The sequence below is a fragment of the Barbatula barbatula genome (assembly GCF_947034865.1).
Source record: "Barbatula barbatula genome assembly, chromosome: 21".
NCBI classification, from domain to species: Eukaryota; Metazoa; Chordata; class Actinopteri; order Cypriniformes; family Nemacheilidae; genus Barbatula; species Barbatula barbatula.
The window spans coordinates 9125371-9144964 of record NC_136784.1 but is presented as its reverse complement, the minus strand read 5'-3'; the positions used below and the strand labels follow the sequence as shown (position 1 = coordinate 9144964).

The window sequence follows — 19594 nt, the reverse complement described above, 5'->3', positions numbered from 1 at the left end:
TGATTGTATGAAATATAAGTTAACGTAATGGAAGGAAGACTTGTATTTTTGCACCCTGCACTTCACGTATATAACAAATGAGGGAACTTTTTTCATCCTCTATACTGTAGTAAATGCTAAATTCATGCGTTCTGGTTACACGTCTGATTTATTAAAACAAATGATGACTCTGTATGAGAATTTGGGGATTCTTAGCCCATCTGATGACAACGCTAAGGGAGTTTAACCTTCAGGGAATATCCAAACCATTATAATGTATATCCTGAATGCAGTGCAGGTTGCTTTGGATAAATACTTCTGCCAAGTAAATAAATTGTTAAAGTATGTACATTAATTTGCGGCATATGTACACGGTTTATTAACTTTGTATGCTTAGGTAGTCCTTGCGATCTACGTGTACCCTTTATTAATATATATTTTTTAAGTAGCTGTGAACTAGTGACGAATCTAAGGCCATCTCAGGTTATATGTTTTAAGATTCTTGTGTGTAAACACTGCTTAAAACGCTGTTTTGTGTCTCAAGCCGTGCACGGTTTCAGGTGGAACTTTGCATGTTCATGGATTGTGTTGCTCAATGACCTCTGTGTGTGTGTTGGACTTGAATGTCAGTCTATGCTGCTATCACACCTGTAGCGGTCTGTTGTGTGTTTTAAAGGAGGTTTTTTTTCGGTGATCTGACACTGTGCTTAAACTGTGTATATCTCCCTGTGAATGTGTATCGGTGAGACTGTCTCTGGCCCTCAGGTGACAGCAGCCTTTTGGAACCTCAACCAGGTGTGTGTCCAAATGGCAAGTGGGAGGGGCCCGAGCTAGCTTTTCTCATTTCCCTGGCAAATACTGTCACCAGTTCCCCTTTCTTGTCACAAGCCAAACAGCTTCTAGAGATTATATTGCAGAAATGGAATGTGTTGGAGTGACCATGTTTCTACTGATGTGCACCTTATTTCTCGGTGTTGATGGTAAGAGCATTTTATACACACTTTGAAGTTAACTGCACAGAAGAAGTGATATTACACACCATACGCTGCAGTAGAATTTTGGGTCACACTTTATTTTAGGGTGTTTTTCTTACTGTGTAATTAAAGTACGGAGTGATCATAATTAAATACATGTACTTTAGGTTTAGGGTGTGGTGAAGGGTTAGTTAAATGAAACTATCCATACTTTACATTAGTAAATGCATGTAACATGTAACAAGGGCACCTTAGAATATTGTTATTTGGAGTTTTACGTGCATATTTTTGTTTTGTTTTGTTGAATTAACCTGATTTCCGAAGGTTGAATTTCGCAGGTATTAAAAATACATTATCAGTTCTATTATCAGTTATATTTATAAATTGTATTGATAAAAAAACACATGCAACCTTTGTATTAACATAAGTTGAGGTACAAACAACTGAAAATACTGAAACCATGACATTAAAACAACAACAAAAAATGTAGACATTTAAAATAATAATGACATCGTCTTTTCAAATTATTTTCTAATTGTTTGTAGATTTACTATCTTTATTTATATAGCTCTATTTTCATTGTTACAAAGCAGATGTACAAGAAAACATTGACAATAAGCACAACATATAAGGTTATGTAAGTCAAAACACAGGTCAAATATCAGATAGACTATAAATTCCTATATGCAGTTTTAATTAAATAAAACTATAAAACTTTCTCTTTGAATATTAGATTAAAACACATCCAACAAAATACATTTTCATTACAATACATGACATGTTTTTGTATGCAGCCTTATTTAGAAAAGATTACATTGATTGTTTTTAACATTATTATTATATATTGATTATATCACTATGTAACCACAAATTATGAACTCACACTTTTGGGGGAATTTGTCCCTCGCATTTCTATAGGAGTCACAGACTTAAATGTAGACATAGATGTGACTCAAACTCTTTTTGTAGACGCCTAAAGTTCTATTTTTCACTTTGTGTGTCACATGCGCTTTAAAAATACACAAAGACAAACATTGAAGTGGATTATTCATGGTCAGGGTTGTGTTACTTTCCAATCCACACGTTAAAATGTGCGTTTTGTATGTTGCACAAAAGGCCCTGTATTGTCACTTAAGCAATAGATAGTTCAGTGTCTGTGTTAGGAAACGCATAGGGAGCTGGTCATTTGAATTGTTAGTGTGAACAGTATAATTCCTAATGCCTATAGTCTTTGGAAGTGAAAGGTCAGTGTTGCTATCACCTCAAATATCCTTACTTTTGTTTAGACCAGGCTCAAAACTTATTGGAGCTCAGCATGGTATAAACACAGGCACACTTTTGGCTTCCACCCAAACTGCCCCCTGGTCTTTTGTGCGTGCAATAGGGGCGTCCTTATTTATTATTTAACACACAACACGAGCCACACAGTTAACTATTGTAATGCACAACATTGCCTGTCAGCAGGCTGGTAAAGGCGAGCAGGGGGTGGAGATGCTCATGTCCGGGTAGTTGTGGACAGGAGGCGATGGGAGGAGTATGACACTGTTTACCTGTGTGCTGCCTACCTGCCTGCTGCCACACAACCTCGCTTAGCAACGTAATGCAGATCAACAGCTGTCAGTTAAAGCCGGGCCTCTGATCCTTTCAATGTGTCATTTTATCTACACTTAGAGGAATCTTATATACTTTAGAAACAAGATATGGAAATGAGATATGTCAATGTTGGAGAGTAGGTTGTCTTGATAGTAGTAATAACAGGATCACGCTAACGCTCTTTCCTGAGCATGTTTTCTTTCTGTGTACAAACACAAGATCTTGGAGCGTTTCGCAGGGCTTAATGTAATGCGCAATACTGCCAATACTGAGTGTTTGCTCACAGACCTGTTTAGATAAATTAGAAAGAACTTCATGTTTGATCACTATCATCCTGAGAAGCTGGTAAATATTTGCTCACAGCAGGTACAGGATTGAACACATGGGCTGGTGGTGATTAAAGTACAGACTTGTGGGAGAAATAATTAACAATAAACTAAAAGATACAAAAGAAAATATTTTGGCTGCGGTTTAAAATGTACTTTTGGCGTTGAATATTACGTAAGGATAATGATCGTTTTACCGTATATTAACGCTTTAGGTACTTATTAAATAAACAAATGGTTGTGAAAAGGTCATTCGAGTTGAAATGATTTTTGAATAAAGAGATGATGTAGTAGGGCGTGAGACACGACACCTGAACAGTGTTGAAGATTATAGAAATAAACCGCTTACTGCCCATTACGAAACAAATGCAGAATGATAGTTGATCAGAATCAAGATTTCAGAGATCTGTGTAATACTGTAAATGTAGACATGATACATGTGTTATATCTTACTTTGCAAATATCTCATTATAGAGTAAAAGAGACTGTTCGTCTTCATTTACTCACCCTTGAGCTGTTCCAAATCTGTAAATCTATTTGTTCTGATGAACAAAGAGAAAGATTCTGAAGAATGTAGTAAAGCAAACAGTTCAGGGGCACTTTTGACTAACAATTTTTACCACTATGGTAGTCAATGTTGGCCAAGAACTGTTTGGTTACAAGTTAAATGTATAAAGATTTGGAACATCTTGAGGGTAAGGAAATGTAGACAGGATTGACTGAACTGTTCCTTTAAATGGAGCATCCAAGTGCAAACTGCATATTAGCAGAAGATGTAGATGACTGTTTAATCGTGGAAGTCACTGTTAATGAGAAACATTGCCATTTTTACGCAGCACTGGTCTGTCCAGTGATCAAAACCCTGAATATTAAGCTTTTGATGGTTGCGCTCGGATGGTGTGAGAAAGTGTGAAGGATGTTTTTAGTTCAGTTAACTTTATAGTGTAATTCATTATGCTTTTAAAAATATTTTTTTATTGCTTAAACATTGCACCTTAACCTGTAAAATGCTGGGTTATTTTCAACCCAGCGGGGTTGTTTGGGTCAAATTTGAACATTTTAACCCTGCTGTTGGGTTCATCTCTTTTTGACCCAACCATGGGTTGAAAATAAAAATGCTGGGTGGTTTTTACCTTTGGGTCAAAAAGGGACGAACTCAACCGTTGGCTTGTAAAATATCCAAATTTTGGGTCAAACATAAACCATTTTCTGGGTTAATTTACCCAATTGCTGAGTTTTGTGGTAATAACCCAGCATTTTTAGTGTAATTGTTTTTATATTTGACCCAACAATGGTTTAACACAACCCAGCCTTTTTTTTAAATCACCTATAATTTTTTAGCACAAAAAAGATTGTAATGCATTTTTATGTAAGTTTACTGAGACAGCACCTGACACCAAATAAATACATGGGGGCTGTTTATCGGATGGGGATTAGCTTCAAACAGGACTTGGCCTTAGTTTATTTAGGATTGTTAAGTCTTTTTTTAAAACATACTTTACAAAAAACGATTGAGTGCTGAGACAAAACAACCAAACTGATATATTTTAAGATATGTCACTGCAAGTTGTTTTTGATCTCTTAAGTTTGTAAACCACTAGGTTTAAGCCCTGTCCAGTAATATGCCCCTTAATGTTTTATCCATCAAAATGTTAAACATCTTTTTAGCCAAGGATATGGATAGTTATGTATTCGTGTATTAGTAAACTTGAGATGCACACTTTCTTTTGAACAGGTATGGAATACATTTCACTGGAGCCCACACAGCATGGCAAATACGGGGACTCTATGCTCCTCAGAGTTGAGCCTCATTTTGATGTCAAGAATGTGAAATTCCAGGGGGCCTGGTACAAGACTAAACCCACTTATACTCTCCTTGTCACTTTCACCGAGTCCAATGCCATCCTGAATATGCGGCTGAGGAACAAACCAGTGCTTAAATTGCCAGATGTGTCGCTAGATATTGAGCATCTGGATGAGGACGCTGAGGGGGAGTACAAACTGGAGATCAACATCATCTTCCCAGGAAGCGCCACGCCGGTGGCCGTTACAAAAATAGTGACGATCACAGTCAGCGGTATGAAAAACTGCTCGCAATAATAATAGCTCTGTACAGATAGTTTATAAGTGTATGCACCTGTTATAGATACATCTTAAATATCCAAACATGATGGTGCGTATACAGATGTTGGGTCAGATTATTTTTCTCTGTGTCATTTATATCTTTTATCACTTTATGGTTTCTGCTACTAGTGCCTGTGTCAAAGCCCGTTCTCAGTAAGAGCCCAGAGGCAGACCTCATAGAAGAGCGAGATAATGTGACACTGACATGCTCTGTTGAAACCGGCACCAACGTTCAGTACGAATGGATTAAGAACGACATGACGGTAGTTCCAAGCGAGCGGCACACATTCTCGCAAGATCACGGCACACTTGTCATAAGTCCTGTCAGTAAAGATGATAGAGGCCGGTACACCTGTGAGGCCAAAAACCACATCAGCCGTGAACTGAGCGAAGAAACTGCTCTCAGTGTTTACTGTGAGTATCTGTGTTTCTTTTCAGTTATTGTAGATGAGCTGCAACTGCAAACTCATTCATCATCTGATGTGCCATGTGTTAATCATTACAAGCTGTCCAGCTCTTGGCTGGGAGTTCACTGTTATTTGTTTTGTGACTCTGTACTAACATGATGTCATTTCTATTATGGGCTTTCTCACTTTTTTAATGCCAAGGATCCCGAGTTTTTAGTTTTATTCATATTTTGAATTATCTTTATTAATTGTAGTTTTTATGTTTAGCAATTTTGTTATGAACTTTTGTCATTTTATCATTATTTGTTTATTTTGATGAATTTATTTTAGATTTCATTCATCTTCAGTTAATAATTTTAGTGTCTCAATTTAAAGGTATTTCAGTTGACTTCTGAGGCAACATCTCTAATTTGCATTTATTTTAAGTTTTTAATAATAAAATAAAGGAATAATAATTGAGAAATAATAAAATATTAAGGCCAATATTTCATTTGATTTCAATAAACAGAAATGTTTAATAATTAAGTTTTAGTATTTGTAACAACTTCAAGGTTATCTCCATGCAGAGCGCATAAGAAATTAATATCTAAGAACAGCATTCATATTATATTCACAGATATTATTTATTTTCATTATAAAATAAGACAGTAAGTGCTGGCACTTTTGCACTTTTGTAGATGAAGCTTGTAAAGTGTATTAACACGTTAAACACATTTAGGGGCGGCTTCCTAGACGGGGATTAGTTTAGTCTCAAGGGATTAGCCAGGACTAGGCCTTAGTTAAATTTGGTTATTTACGTTGTTTCTAAAAACATACTTTACAAAAAAACATTACAGTGTGCATCTTGAGACATAGCAATCACACTGAAATGTCAGTGTAAGTTGTTTTCGATTAAGACACCTCTAACATTCAAATCTGGGAAACAGCCTCTTAATCTTCTATTAGATTAAAATATTGAAATATAATATACATGTATTATAATATAATATAAAATACCTCTCAAATGTCTCCTTGCGCGCCCCTGGGAGTACATTAATGATGACATTTCAATGTCTAATACAATGGAATCTCTAAATGAATGTTAAACTGCCACTACTAATACTGTTTTTATGTGTCTTTACTAAATGTGTTAGATGGACCCTACAATCTAGAAGTAAACTCAGAGCAGGGTCTGAAAACCGGAGGGGTGTTCACGGTGAACCCAGGGGAGCTGGTCTTTTTCGATTGTCTTGCAGACTCTTACCCTCCCAACAGCTGCGTCTGGATCTCTAAGACCTCAAATGGCACAGAGATCATCATGACTGGAACACGGTTTGAAGTGACATCTTATGAATTAGCTCAAGCAAAGGAGTTCTGGTGTAGAGCATTTAACAATGTGACAAAGAAACAGGATGAGACCAAATTTATGCTGGTGGTGGCCAGACTTGGAAAAGGTACGTCTGCGATGTGTTAGAAATGAACTAGAAATAAAAAATGCAGTTAATATTGCCAAAAATGACACAAAGAGTAAAAATATACTTATACAGTGCTTCATATAAATTCCTGTTTATGAACATTTGTAAAAACAAATTTGTTTTAAATTTGATTCAAAGCCAAGATTTATATTTTGTTCAAAATATTTGGAAGAACCATTAAAAACATTAAAATTACCCCTTAACATCATCTATAAATTATAATATAAATGAAGCTTTGGCCCTTAATATAAAATAAATTCTGTGCAGACTGCTTTGCATTGGTATATTTGTGTATATTTATTGGTATTTATTGTTTAATAATTCTGCCAAGATACTAAATTTCGCTCACATGTCTGGTATTTTCTGGTTGTTTTGGTAGGGTTTGTAAGTTTGTTCTGAGTTATTGAATGCTACATGTACAGTTTACCATCCATCGTTTGTCTACATGGTTACAAGCATTTTTCACAAATACATGCTGTTCTATTAGAAAGTAAATAGGGACTGGCACCTGTTCTTATTATTTACCAACCATAACAGGCTGGGTGGGAAGTTTGGTTAAATATGGACTCAGAAAAAGAGTTTTTACATAAACATTTTACATGATTTTGTTTATCAATGTTTTTCCAGGAAGAGAAAAACATATCCAGGAAGGAGGCGCTCTGTCTCCCTTGACTTTCATTACAGTCTCATCAGTGGTCATCATTGTGTGTATGATGTTTGTGCTCATAAGGAAGAGCTGCCATCCGAGACGAAGTATGAAGTTATCTGCTTTTAACTGATATTTAGACATTGCCTCAACAATGTGCCATTACAAAAGAGAAAAGCTTGACCTGCCTTTGAGAAAGTCATTTTTGTGATTTACATAAAATCATTCTAAATAACGTAAAGAACATTCTGTGAAAATATAACGCCTATAATATGGAGTGAGTAATAATACCGTGTCAAAGATTGAAATCGTAGTATAATGAATGATTGAAACCAAACTTTGGTGCTTGTTTCCTCATGAAATGTTTATCATGAATCGATTGCTAGACCGTCTGGTTTTTAAAGGCAGTGTCATAAACTAAACAGAGTTGTTTTGTAAAGATGAATTTGGCTACAGTGTACTTTTAAACAAATGTAATAATCTTTTTAGCATGTTATGCTTATCAGACTGTATTCAAATCATTCATAACTGACTAAGACGAGGAAAACGTAGCAGCAGTAACTTTAATACATTTTTGATCTTGTTTCAACAGTGATGAATACAATCTACAGACGGTAAGAAAAACTTTCCTATTCAACAGTTTGAGAAATATTTGCCACGTTTGTATATTTTTCTGACATCACTGATTGATTGGACCTGTGTTTTAGGCCTATGACAGAGCAGAGAGCACTGCACCGATCCGGTAGGTTTACTGCACGTCTCACACTATATACCCGTGTTGTTAGGCAGTAATGTGTACATAGCCTCTCTGTACAAACAAACTCTCCAACCCCATTAACATTACAACTATAATCATATCTGCCTGGTTTCTGTCAGCATACGTTTTTCCACCTAGTTTCACCTGACTTCGTACACTGTCATTTCTTATCAAAGTAACTTTGGGTTTGCCAAGTAAAAAGTTGTTTTATTTATAAGGATATATTAAACAATATGTTCCTTTTCTATAAAATACAAAATGCAAATATTTGAAAAAGAATATTTCTGTATATTATTTTGTTTAAATCTCTGTACTAAATGTTTCACTTATATACTACATATAACATAATATACTACTATACTAATATATCACATATACTTATAGGTCATGAAGACGCAACTGAAGACTTCGGGATCTATGAATTTGTTTCTGTTCCTGGGAAAATGGAATCAACACAGGTCGAAACCCTCACTTGAATAGATAGTTATCTGCTCATTTGCATGTGCAGTTTTGCCTTGGAACAGTTTTAATGTTTCTTCCCTGTGCTTTTTCAGGCATCCTGCAGGTCTTTGGCACGACTTGATTCAGTCAAAGATTTGCATACCACCATCTATGATGTCATCAGACATGTGCCTGAAACGCCAACACTGAGTCTGCTTAAATAATAGGGAGAGGCGTCACGTGTGCTAAATGTAAAAACGATACAAACAGAGAATTTGTTTCAATCCAAATTTCTCTAGTGGCACATTTACGCACTTATAAATTTGTTTTGTACAATTATTCATGTTTATACTTCATTAAGATCGAAATTCTTATCACACCTGTGCTGGGCACTGACAATTTTTACCGTGCTGGGCACTGACATGTCCTAAAAGGAATATATATATACTGTATATATTGAATATGATGCATTCTTTTCTGTAACAACAGGCTAAGAGTATTTATTTAAATACATCAGCTGACGTTATGGGTTTGCATTGTGAATGTAAATACGATCGCATTTCGTACTTTGATGTTGTATTTTTTTGCACACTGCAATGTATTCTGGGATATTGTTCGTAACATTTCAAAGATGCCACATAACCGTTCCATACTTTTCATATAGGTAGCAGTTTTTGAATTTAAAACGGGCATTTTTAGTCGGTTTTATTTTCTATGTGTTGCACCTGCTCCTGTTTATATTTTAAACACAGATGGATGCCCTGTACTTTGAAAATAAAGGTTTTTAGAAATATTCGAATAATGGTTTATTCATTCTTTAATATCTTTAACACAATAAAGGATTCGTAGTCTTAGTATAGAAAAGCATTTTATTGGAAAACAAAACTAAACAGCATTCTATAAAATGAAGAGCAAAGAGATTGCAGGAACACCATCTGTTTATTTTCAGTTTCAGAGAAAGAGCAGAAGTATTAAATCAACAGCTCAGCTGCCCGGGGGAGGTGCCACTCCTTCATTTGACTGGGAAATCATCAGTGGTGGATATCAATTGAATTTTATTTACAAAAACACTGGGTCTTTCATCTAGTCTCCAGCCAGTCTGAAATATTCACCTTACACTCAATGTTTTGACGCTACACAAAAATACGTTTTTGGATTGACTTCATTTTATTATGACACCCATTTCCACACAATTGAATTGGTTTATCTGAAATTTAACTGGGCGAATTGTACAGATAAATCAATCTTATGTTCATCAACTTATTTTATTTAATTTCTGATGAATATAATTAATTTGTGTTAAGCCAATGAAATGTCAATGCTTCAGTGCGACACTGGTTTTAACCAAACATTTTTATTTTTAATTCATGTAATGTATGGCGCTAGCAGGAAGCATCAGAGAGTTTACTTTATTTGCAAAAACCCCTAAACCCCAAAAACTGAATTTTAACATTACAGTAAACACTAACAAGTCTGCTTATCTGCATAAAAACACAAATACAATAACCATTTTAAAATCTACACCCAGGCTTGAGAGCAAAGCATGCTGGGAACTCATTCGGCTGTGTGGTTTCAGTTAGTCAATGAAAATTATTGATGTTGTCCCAACTCAAATGGACTAAGTTATGTCAAAGAGTTGCCTATTTATGTCACTATTACACATTAAAATTGTGCTTGAACAAGAAACCAATACAAATGTGTTACAGCAAACTCTATTGATTAAGTCAAACAAACCTTTAAAAATAGTTTTTTTAGTTGTAATTGCTGTTAACTTTTCTCCGTGCCATACAATATCAATGTGCAAAACAAATTACATTTAACATTAATCCAAAATTCATCATATCTCATGTCATTGTGTATCTGTCAAAACATCTATTCAAACACATACTTAGGTGTATTATTTTGATAAGTCAATGGACTTTGTAAAACTACCATCTAACTATCTTAGAAAAGTATTGATATCTCACAGATATAGAGTGACACATCAGGAACTTACTTGAACCACCATGATTATAAGGTGAGTGGGTAAATGAATGGATAAATATATATAAAAAATAAATTGGCCTAGTTATATTAAGTCATCATCATTAAAACAACATGATAAACAACACTACTATATGGTTGTGTTGTCCTGCTTTATAAATTGTGATGTTTTTCCTATGTAAATCGTTTTAGAAGAGTACTTGGAGAGATTGGACGCAAATGCTCAGGGAGTGAGTGAAACTACATATCCCATGATGCACTGCACATGACCTGTCACGTGATCCCCGTAGCGAAACATGGCACCTGTCTAACACTACAGGAACCGAATTGCAATTTGACAGAGAAATACAACATCGTCGCGTTTAACCGCTTAGTGTTTTTAAATACACGATGCAGAAAATCAAGTCTTTGATGGCCCGTCAGGTGAGGTTTTGCTCATTTTGTGTTAGCCTACTTTTTCGTTACATCGGCGATTCCGGAAGCGTTTTTATATGCTAGCCTGCTAGCTATATTACAATTTAATAGAAAAACAGCGTGCACTCTCTGTTGATGTACGTAGTTTTGTAATGCATTACATCAATGCCATTGAAAGCACAAGGGAGAACGGTCAGTTGTACAAATAGTGATGATAACCAGCAATGCCTCAGTGTTTATAGTGCTCAAAATTGATCGGATGGTATTAAATCGGTTCAAAACACAGCCTATCTTGACCCATCCAGGTCAAAGTCATGTTCTTATAAACCTGTAAACACACGGTCACCTTATCAATGGTTTTGTTTACGGTCGTTGCACAAAGCTGTTACTGAATTGACAGTTTGTTGTAGCAGTTTTTCTTTTCGTATATTGATATTTCAATATTGAATAGTTATTGTTAGTAACGATAACTGTTTCATTTTTACCAAAGGGCCTGAAAAGTCCTCAAGAGACTGTGGTCGACATGAGCCCCATGGAGAACTTAAGGACCCCCAGCAAGGTGTGTAAGACATTATTATATTCAGACATAACCTGTGCTGATGTGTTGGTTATTTACTTTTTTATTGTGCTGTACTGTAAAGGATTTTGGTTTATACATTTATTGGTTTAATTTAAATAGTTTAATATAATAATAGTCGTTTCTAAAACTGTATGAAGTATTCTTTACCAAAGAAAAAATTCTAGCCTAAACAGTTCACCTTGTCTACACCGGACGCGACAGGAGCGACGCGACCATTAAAGAACAGGTTGTCGCGTCGCGTCCGGTGTAGATTGTTAAGCCTCGTTCACATTACAAGCGACAAAGCGGCATGATCCCATTCATTGACACCAGCACTCGCAACCTTTGATGACTGCGTGGGGCGTGTCCAATCTAAACGCATGTAATCGAATGTATATATCATCATCCGTGTTCGGCTATTAATATTCATGAGGTGCAGAACTTGCATCGAATGAGATCGTTGTGTGGGGCGGAGCTGTCAGCCGCGACATCACAGAAATAGAAACTTATCGTGCTGCCCTGTCACTGCTTTTTAAGACGAAGCCTCTGATTAACATTTATTGCGTGTCGTGGCGTTGTGTTTGGTTAGGACGCGGAACCCTGTTTTCTATCAATGCAGTGCAGAGATTGACAGAACAAACACTAGTAATGATAGGAATAGCCTACGTAGTACACAGCTTATCACACATGTGTCAATGAGAGACATGTTGACCATTCCTACAGCGCATGTGTAGAATGGTTGTCAATCTTTCATAACTTTATTGTCTATGAATATAACCGTATATAGCTGTTTTTGTACAGTTTATTTTGTCCTGGGATGAGAACATGGTGATCATCTCAAAAATGTGCCTGAAATGTGCAGTGCTATGTATGTTAAAAGCACAATTTTAGTTTTATCCACCTAGCTCTTAGCAAAGTTTGCAAGAATAGTTTATGTCTGGTTTAAAGGCCTTGTTGTTGGGGTATAGCACCTCATGATCACCTTTGTGAGAAACCAAGACACCTTTTAGCCCCAAGCTGACAGAATTCTTTCTCTACCATTATATATATTTTCATTCACACAAGTTCTTTATTAAATTAGCGGGTCTAGAAAGACTAAACAAACTTTGTCCGAGTCATACTGTTACTGTGCCACTTGTGTTATAACCTTTATTTAGGGAGATAAATTATCTTAGCATTGCCTCCGAGCGTTGGTTCTAACACTGCTTCCTATATCCATTAACTGTTCCGAGATCAGACGGCTTTTAAACACATTCTGTCTGTCTCTATGTTTCTAAGTCCGCAGTGTCACCTCTGATACTTTTGACTTTACTTTTATGCCAAAAGAGAGTTTCTGTCATTTTAGGTTATTTAAAATATATCTATAACTATTACACATACTTTGGAAAATGATTTTCTGGGCCATCTGGCTTGGATCCCTGGTGGGCATTGTTTCAGAACTCTCAAAACTTTTCTGAAGCGATCGAGGTAGCGAGAAAGTGTTTGATCAATGTAATGAACAGCCTGTCCCTGTCCATGTCCGTGCCCAGGAAAATGATGGATTAGACCACTCACATAGCCACCAAGTGCTTTTGTGCCATTAAAGAGGCTTGAGTGCATGAAAAGAAGACTTTTTTAACATCTTTGCCCAAAGAATATAATTAGTTTGAAAGTCAGAGTAAAGGGGGACATTTTATTACTTGGTTTCAATGATGAGACATTTTCCTTCGTTTTGTTAACAGTAATTAACACAGATTCTTTCCTGGTGAGCTGGTCAGATCAGGATGTTCATGTTAACTTTGCCCTGCCAATATATACCCTGTTATAAATACAATTTATATCTATGGTTAGTTAATATTTAAATGTTTCATGAATTTAGAAATATATTTTAACCTGAGCTTTTGTTATATAGAAGCTCATCGTATTCAGACGAACATCCTGTAAGTGTCAGAACTGAAGACGTCCTTGTTACTGAGATGAGAAGTTTTATTGACACCAGGGCCAGCGAACACCACGTCCTGGAATGTATCTATCAATGACATTGATAAATTGAACACCGCCTCCACAGAAGAATATCAACAACTTCTTCTCTAGCCCCTCCCACTGGTTCGCGAATGACTTCAGCCACACATACAGTAGTACTGTACACAGTCCCGCATTTGTGATGGTTAACAAACTGCTAACCATAGAGACATATTTCTCGCTTGAAAGTTCGATTTGTCAGAACCTGGCAACCCTGTCACTTTAGCGAAGAGCTCTCGAGAGCGGATAGCCCCGTGTGATGCAACAGTTAGGACTTCTTTCACTGTTATTTTTATGTAGAGCGACCAATCAACAAACATGCAACATATTGTGCAGCGCCTGCTTGTGGAAGAACACAAGCTTCCGGTTTATGATATTAGGAATGCGTGACACGAGTAAAACATTTTGGGGCGGTTTCCCGGACAGGGATTATCTTAAACCAGGACTAGGCCTTGGTTCAATTAGGATATTAATATTGTTTTTAAAAACAAACGTTACCAAAAATCATTACTGGTGGGCATCTTGAGACAAAACAATCCCAGTGATATTTTTTAAGATATGTCCGTGCATGTTGTTTTCGATTTAAGACACCTCTAACATTTAAGTTAGTCTGGGACTAGGCCTAAACCCTGTCCGGGAAACCGCCCCTTAGTGTTTGTTCGCTTCGTTTCACCATGGATTCCTTTGTAAACGAGGCACGTCGATGCTGGTTTTGCTGAGAGACTGATATTAAAAAGCAACGATGTGCCGTCAATATTGATACCGACCGGAATCTAATGTGAGAAAATATATGTACGATGCATCGCTATTGCTTTGTTAGAGATCGCATTATATGTCCTGATTATGTGTAACTTACGTGTCTTATCAAGTTTACAGAAGACTCCAACTAAGCATGTAGCTTGTCAAACAGACACACAGAAATGTACATCACAGGGCACGGTGCTGTCTTTCTGAACTGTTATCCAATCATAGCAGGTGGATGTTTACAAGTTTTCAAGGCGCCACACCCATAAATACAGACCGTTTCTTGAGCCAGCCTCTAAACCAGGGTAGAAAATAGCCTATTACTTATAGATTTTTATGTTTTTTAATGTAAAAACCATGCGAACGTCTTAAGTAGACCTCAGACAACAGTATAAAATAATAAAAAAGGCCAGTTCATGACACCTTTAACTATCTATTAAGCTAAATATGAAAATAAAATTCATAAAACATTTAACGGGATGATATACAAGTCCATGACAGTTGTGAGATTATGAATATAAATACTTTAATAGCAATGGCATATAGTATGAAACATCGCGAGTTCTTTGTCATTTGCTATCTTAAGCCGTTATCACAATTTCAACATATCCTCATCTATATTAGATGGCAGAATCACCTTGGAGATGTAAATCAGCTCAGTTTGCAACTGTTTAAAAAAGAAAATGCAAATATGAACAATTATTAGCATTATTATGTTAATTGGCAAGTGCTCCGTTTAAATTAGCATTTGTTGTGTAAAAATATTCAGTGTGTGGATTTAAAACGACAAGAGGGTAGGTTTCTACAGAATAATTATTTTTGGATGCACAGTCACGCAGCTTATGCATTTTGTTTAGCTGCCGTCACTTACAAATGCATTGCATTATTTCCTTATAAGAGATTTTTCTCCAATGGCAATGACTTGGCAGTTTTTCTTCTTGTAATTTGCATGCCCTGTTCAGTTATTTGTAGCATCACATGGAGTTTTGCCTGACCCTGGGTGAAATGTAACCCTTCACAAAATGTAGAGATCGTTTATGATTCTGTTTCTCATATTTTGTATCAGTTGCTTAAAGTGTTTCTCCACCCAAAATGATAATTCTGTCATAATTTACTCACCCTTCAAGTTTTCCAAACCTTTATAAATGACTTTGTTTTGCTGAACAGATATTTGGAAGATGTTGTTAACAATTGTCATTTTATTAATTCACTGCCAAATAGTAGGAAAAATTATAGTGCTAGTCAAAGATGCCACACTGTTTTCTAAATTCTTCAAAATATCACATTTTGTGTTCATGAGAACAGAATGATTTTTTCTGCTATGGTAGCGATAGCGAATAATGTCCCAGAACTGAAAATTGCTAACATTCTTCCAAATATCTTTCTCTGCGTTCATCAGAACAAAGGCATTTATACAGGTTTGAAACAACTTGAGGATTACTAAATGATGACAGAAATATCATTTTTGAGTGAACTGTCCATTTAACGTATGGAATGTGAAGTTTTAGAAATAAAATAAAATAAATTGGCTTTCAAAGCTATGCTGCTTAATGTACAGTAAGCTTATAACAGTTTTAAGATGATAAGTGACTGTTGTTAACGTTCTTTAGTAATCCATATTTATCTATTTTTATTTGGTTTATTATTTTCACTTGTTAAACAAAAAAGGGCAGGTAGCATGCATTCATTTGTTCATTATTTTACAGTTCCTAAAAATGGTTTCAGCCAACTGTCCCAGTAAGGTTGCTTTCACTTGCATAGGTGCTTTAGTAGGTGTACATTCTGTACCCTATGTCTTTAACAAATGCTATCTCACTTCCCTTGTGCAACAGGAACCGTGACAAATAACCAGGTATTAAAAACAAAAATGTGCTATTGAGGGTTTTTAAATGCCTAAACAGATTTTCACTTGTTCAGTCTGTAGATGGCAGTATAGTCACATGATTGAGATTGTCAGGCAGTCTTGTGAACAACTCGTGATGATTGGTTGTGCAAAGTCAGTAGCGTTATTAAGAGCGTCTTTACGTCATTAGACGAGAGTTATCATCAGCATTGACATCATCATCATCAAAAATATTTTCCATAACGCAATTCATTCTCACATTGGCCTGTTTTTTTAAGAATGTGATGGTAGACTACGCAGACTTTTCTCGTAGATGATGCACGTTGCATATTAAAAAATTATAATTGCTAATATTGGCCACTGATATATGCAAAGAAATTATACAGTTTAGACACAGTGATGTGACTCGGATTTAACACATTCTCGCAACAGACATGACATATAACGGCTGTCGGTCTCTTGCATCTCATGTCTGTCCATGTGCACCAATGCTTATTGTTATTTTTTATACGCTTTTGAATAACGCTGTTACGCCGTTTGATCATTCATTCAATAACACTTCAGCTTACTCATGGTTAGCCTTGATTGATGTACAGCACGTTGAATCACACTTTTATGTGCAAATAGACTGGCGTTCGACTCAAGCTCTGCGCATGGGGAATAAAGGGACGAGAACTGTTAATTTCTCTAAACATCATCAGCCTAAATAGAATGACAATTAAATTGAACAAAGACTTGGTGACGGTTTTAATTAGCACAGTAGAGATTGTTTTCTAAATATCAGTTTGTGTGAAAATGACGTGATGCCGTGAAGTCTCACCGGATCTGATTGTGGATCTAATTCACACCTGATTTGTCATTTTACGGCGTATACTTCACATATTCGGTTCAGTTGTGCATTTTAGATCTCTAATGAAAAGATCAACAATATTCACAAGGGATTTATGTTTAAATATGACATTATTTGTATTGATAAACACTTTTCTAACTGTCTAACTATTTTTGTTCATATCTCAAGTGGGCTCACAAAACCTTAAAGTCCTCATGAAATCAAAATTGACTCCATTTACTTTCTTAATGCACATTGCTAGTTTTGTGGTGAACATTTCATCAATGCATATCAATACACAGTATTTGCTGTTGCTACTTTTCTAAATTCAATCAATTACGATTAGCTATGCCCTCTTATTTTATAGTTCGATAGTTTTTTTTACCTAAAATGCAATTCAGGGCTTTTTCTCCCGTTATTTGTATAAGGCGATCTGATTGGCTGACGCATGAGATGGCGGGGCTTGAAAAGTTAAGAGATTTTTAATCTCTGCCTCGTGCAACGCCTGTGACGCGACACCGATAGACCCACAATTCAATTTTGGCAACGCATGATGCATTACATTCCACACGCCCCGTGTGAATGCAGGTTGTTGCTAGAAGGGATACAACTAGGGTCGAAAGTGGTGCAAAATCTGAATACAAAACCTGTATCCAACCTCAATGCACTTCAGTCTTTCATGTCATTGCACAGTAAAGAGCACCAAAACGATATTTATATGAATTTCTTAATAAAACCTACAGATAATTTATTTTATATCATTTTGGGTTGTGAAAATACGTTTAAGTTTGTTTTGATGATCTCACCGCAGCATCTTTGGCTTCATGAGGTCGGGGTAGATTCAGAGGTCAGATGTTTGACTTTGAGTGATTTTCCCGATGTTTATTTACGGGTTTGTGGTGGGAAATATCATAAATCTGAGGTGTCTGGAATGCAGCATTAAACATTTCACTTGACATCAAATGGGATTCATCAGTATGATGCTCTGATTTGAAACGATGTGTATTGAGAAAAGCATTGAACAAAAATAACTTTTAACCAACATTTAATTGGAAATTGGAAGTTTGGGAATAGAAGCCCCTTTGTTAATAACAAATAGCATTTATGTCAGGTTGTCAGCCATGGCTGCTCTTTGCAAAGCAGGGCTCCTCTGGTACAAATGCATAAAAAGGAAAACAAATGATACCCAGCACAATTTTTTGCAGATAAATCAGATTAAATATAAGGGAGTTTACATTTCAATAAAAAACAATGCAAGTGGGGTAATATATCTAAATCAACAAATATTCTCTATAGACAGGTTTTTATTTTCTGTAAGGTTGTTTGATATGCTTAGAAGGTAAAGATACTGACAAGGTACATTTATTTTTGGGGTGAAGGGACATTTTTAATTTTTAGAAAGCATTTTATTGGGCAAAAATGTGTAAGCCCTTGAGCGCCAGATGACTCATTGAATAATTTTGTCGTGTGTATTTTATTTGCATATAAAACTAAACTTTGTCAAATATATGCAGAAGGTGACCTCACAGCCAACATACTTTGAGCTCACCTACAGACCATAAGTCAAATTTTCATTTCACAGAATCTTTAAGCCCTAATAGTAACCGCTGATCCCAGAGATTTTTCCTTTTGTTCGTCCTGAGTGTGTACCAGTGAAGAGTGACTCATAGCACCCCGCCCCCTGCTGATGTTGATGCCATACCTCAGTTAATGCACCCACGCTTCCCTCACAGCACTGCCAACATCAGTCTGTACCGCATTCACACCGCATGCAGTTTCTTTGCGTAGATTCAATGTTCTCTGGCCAAATCATATCTCAACTCCTGTTCCAATCATATGAAATTGAGGCCTTGATATGAAGATCCTTTATATTTGATTAAGTGTCTAATTTCAGTACAGCATGAATGAGTGCTTTATCAATATGAATTGCTTTGTGTGACTGTGTTTGGCGGCTGCAATTAAAGGGGTTTTTGAATGCTGCCTCAACATCTGCTCTTGTAATTTAATATGGCTCTAAGTTTATCTCGGTCGCAGAGCTGTTTAAACCACATTGCATCACACGCTACGAGCCTCTCAGCATCTCTCTTCAAAGAAAAGATGGCTTTGTTTCTCAAAGTTGTTTTGAGTGAAATTGATGTTTCTGTACTGATTCTCATCATGAAGGGCGTTCCCCAGGGACGGGCGCTAAGACCATTTAATCTTTGGACTATGAGCCATACTTAAGAAATAATCAATGTCCCAACTCTGTTTTGAAGGAGCGAGGCTGTTTTTCCCATCAATGGTGTCCCAGATGTAGAAAGATTTCCTTGCCAACACTCATACTCATTTCTCTCTCCGCAGGAAGAGCTGCGGGAACTAAGAGAGCAGCCCACCGATCCCCAGGCAGAGCAGGAAATCATCGACAGCATCGAGGAAGTGTACTTTTCCAGCGACTCCTTCGACATGGTGCAATACGAGCTTGAGGTGTGTGTGGGGGTTTCCGAACCTCTGGTGTACCTTCTGTGATTTTTAATTGTTTGT

At 36.3% G+C, this 19594-nt stretch overlaps 2 protein-coding genes across 3 annotated transcripts in view; both read left to right on the top strand.

Annotated features, from left to right (window-relative positions):
• Positions 1–711: 711 nt before the first annotated feature.
• Positions 712–9496, top strand: hepacam2 (HEPACAM family member 2; the record flags this gene model as incomplete). The annotated part of the gene is given in 11 exon segments (XM_079485097.1): positions 712–739; positions 742–782; positions 785–959; positions 4608–4949; positions 5126–5410; positions 6537–6836; positions 7485–7610; positions 8096–8117; positions 8211–8245; positions 8645–8718; positions 8815–9496. Coding segments are annotated over 11 exon segments (1539 nt in total). The 3' UTR covers positions 8926–9496.
• A 1451-nt stretch (positions 9497–10947) lies between these two features.
• vps50 (VPS50 subunit of EARP/GARPII complex) overlaps positions 10948–19594 on the top strand; it is a 110473-nt gene continuing 101826 nt past the window's right edge. For both annotated transcript variants that reach the window (XM_079485095.1, XM_079485094.1), the window contains exons 1-3: positions 10948–11107; positions 11589–11657; positions 19415–19537. In XM_079485095.1, coding sequence (XP_079341221.1) covers positions 11075–11107; positions 11589–11657; positions 19415–19537 — 225 coding nt within the window. In that variant the 5' untranslated portion in view covers positions 10948–11074. The remainder of the gene's footprint in view (positions 11108–11588; positions 11658–19414; positions 19538–19594) is intronic.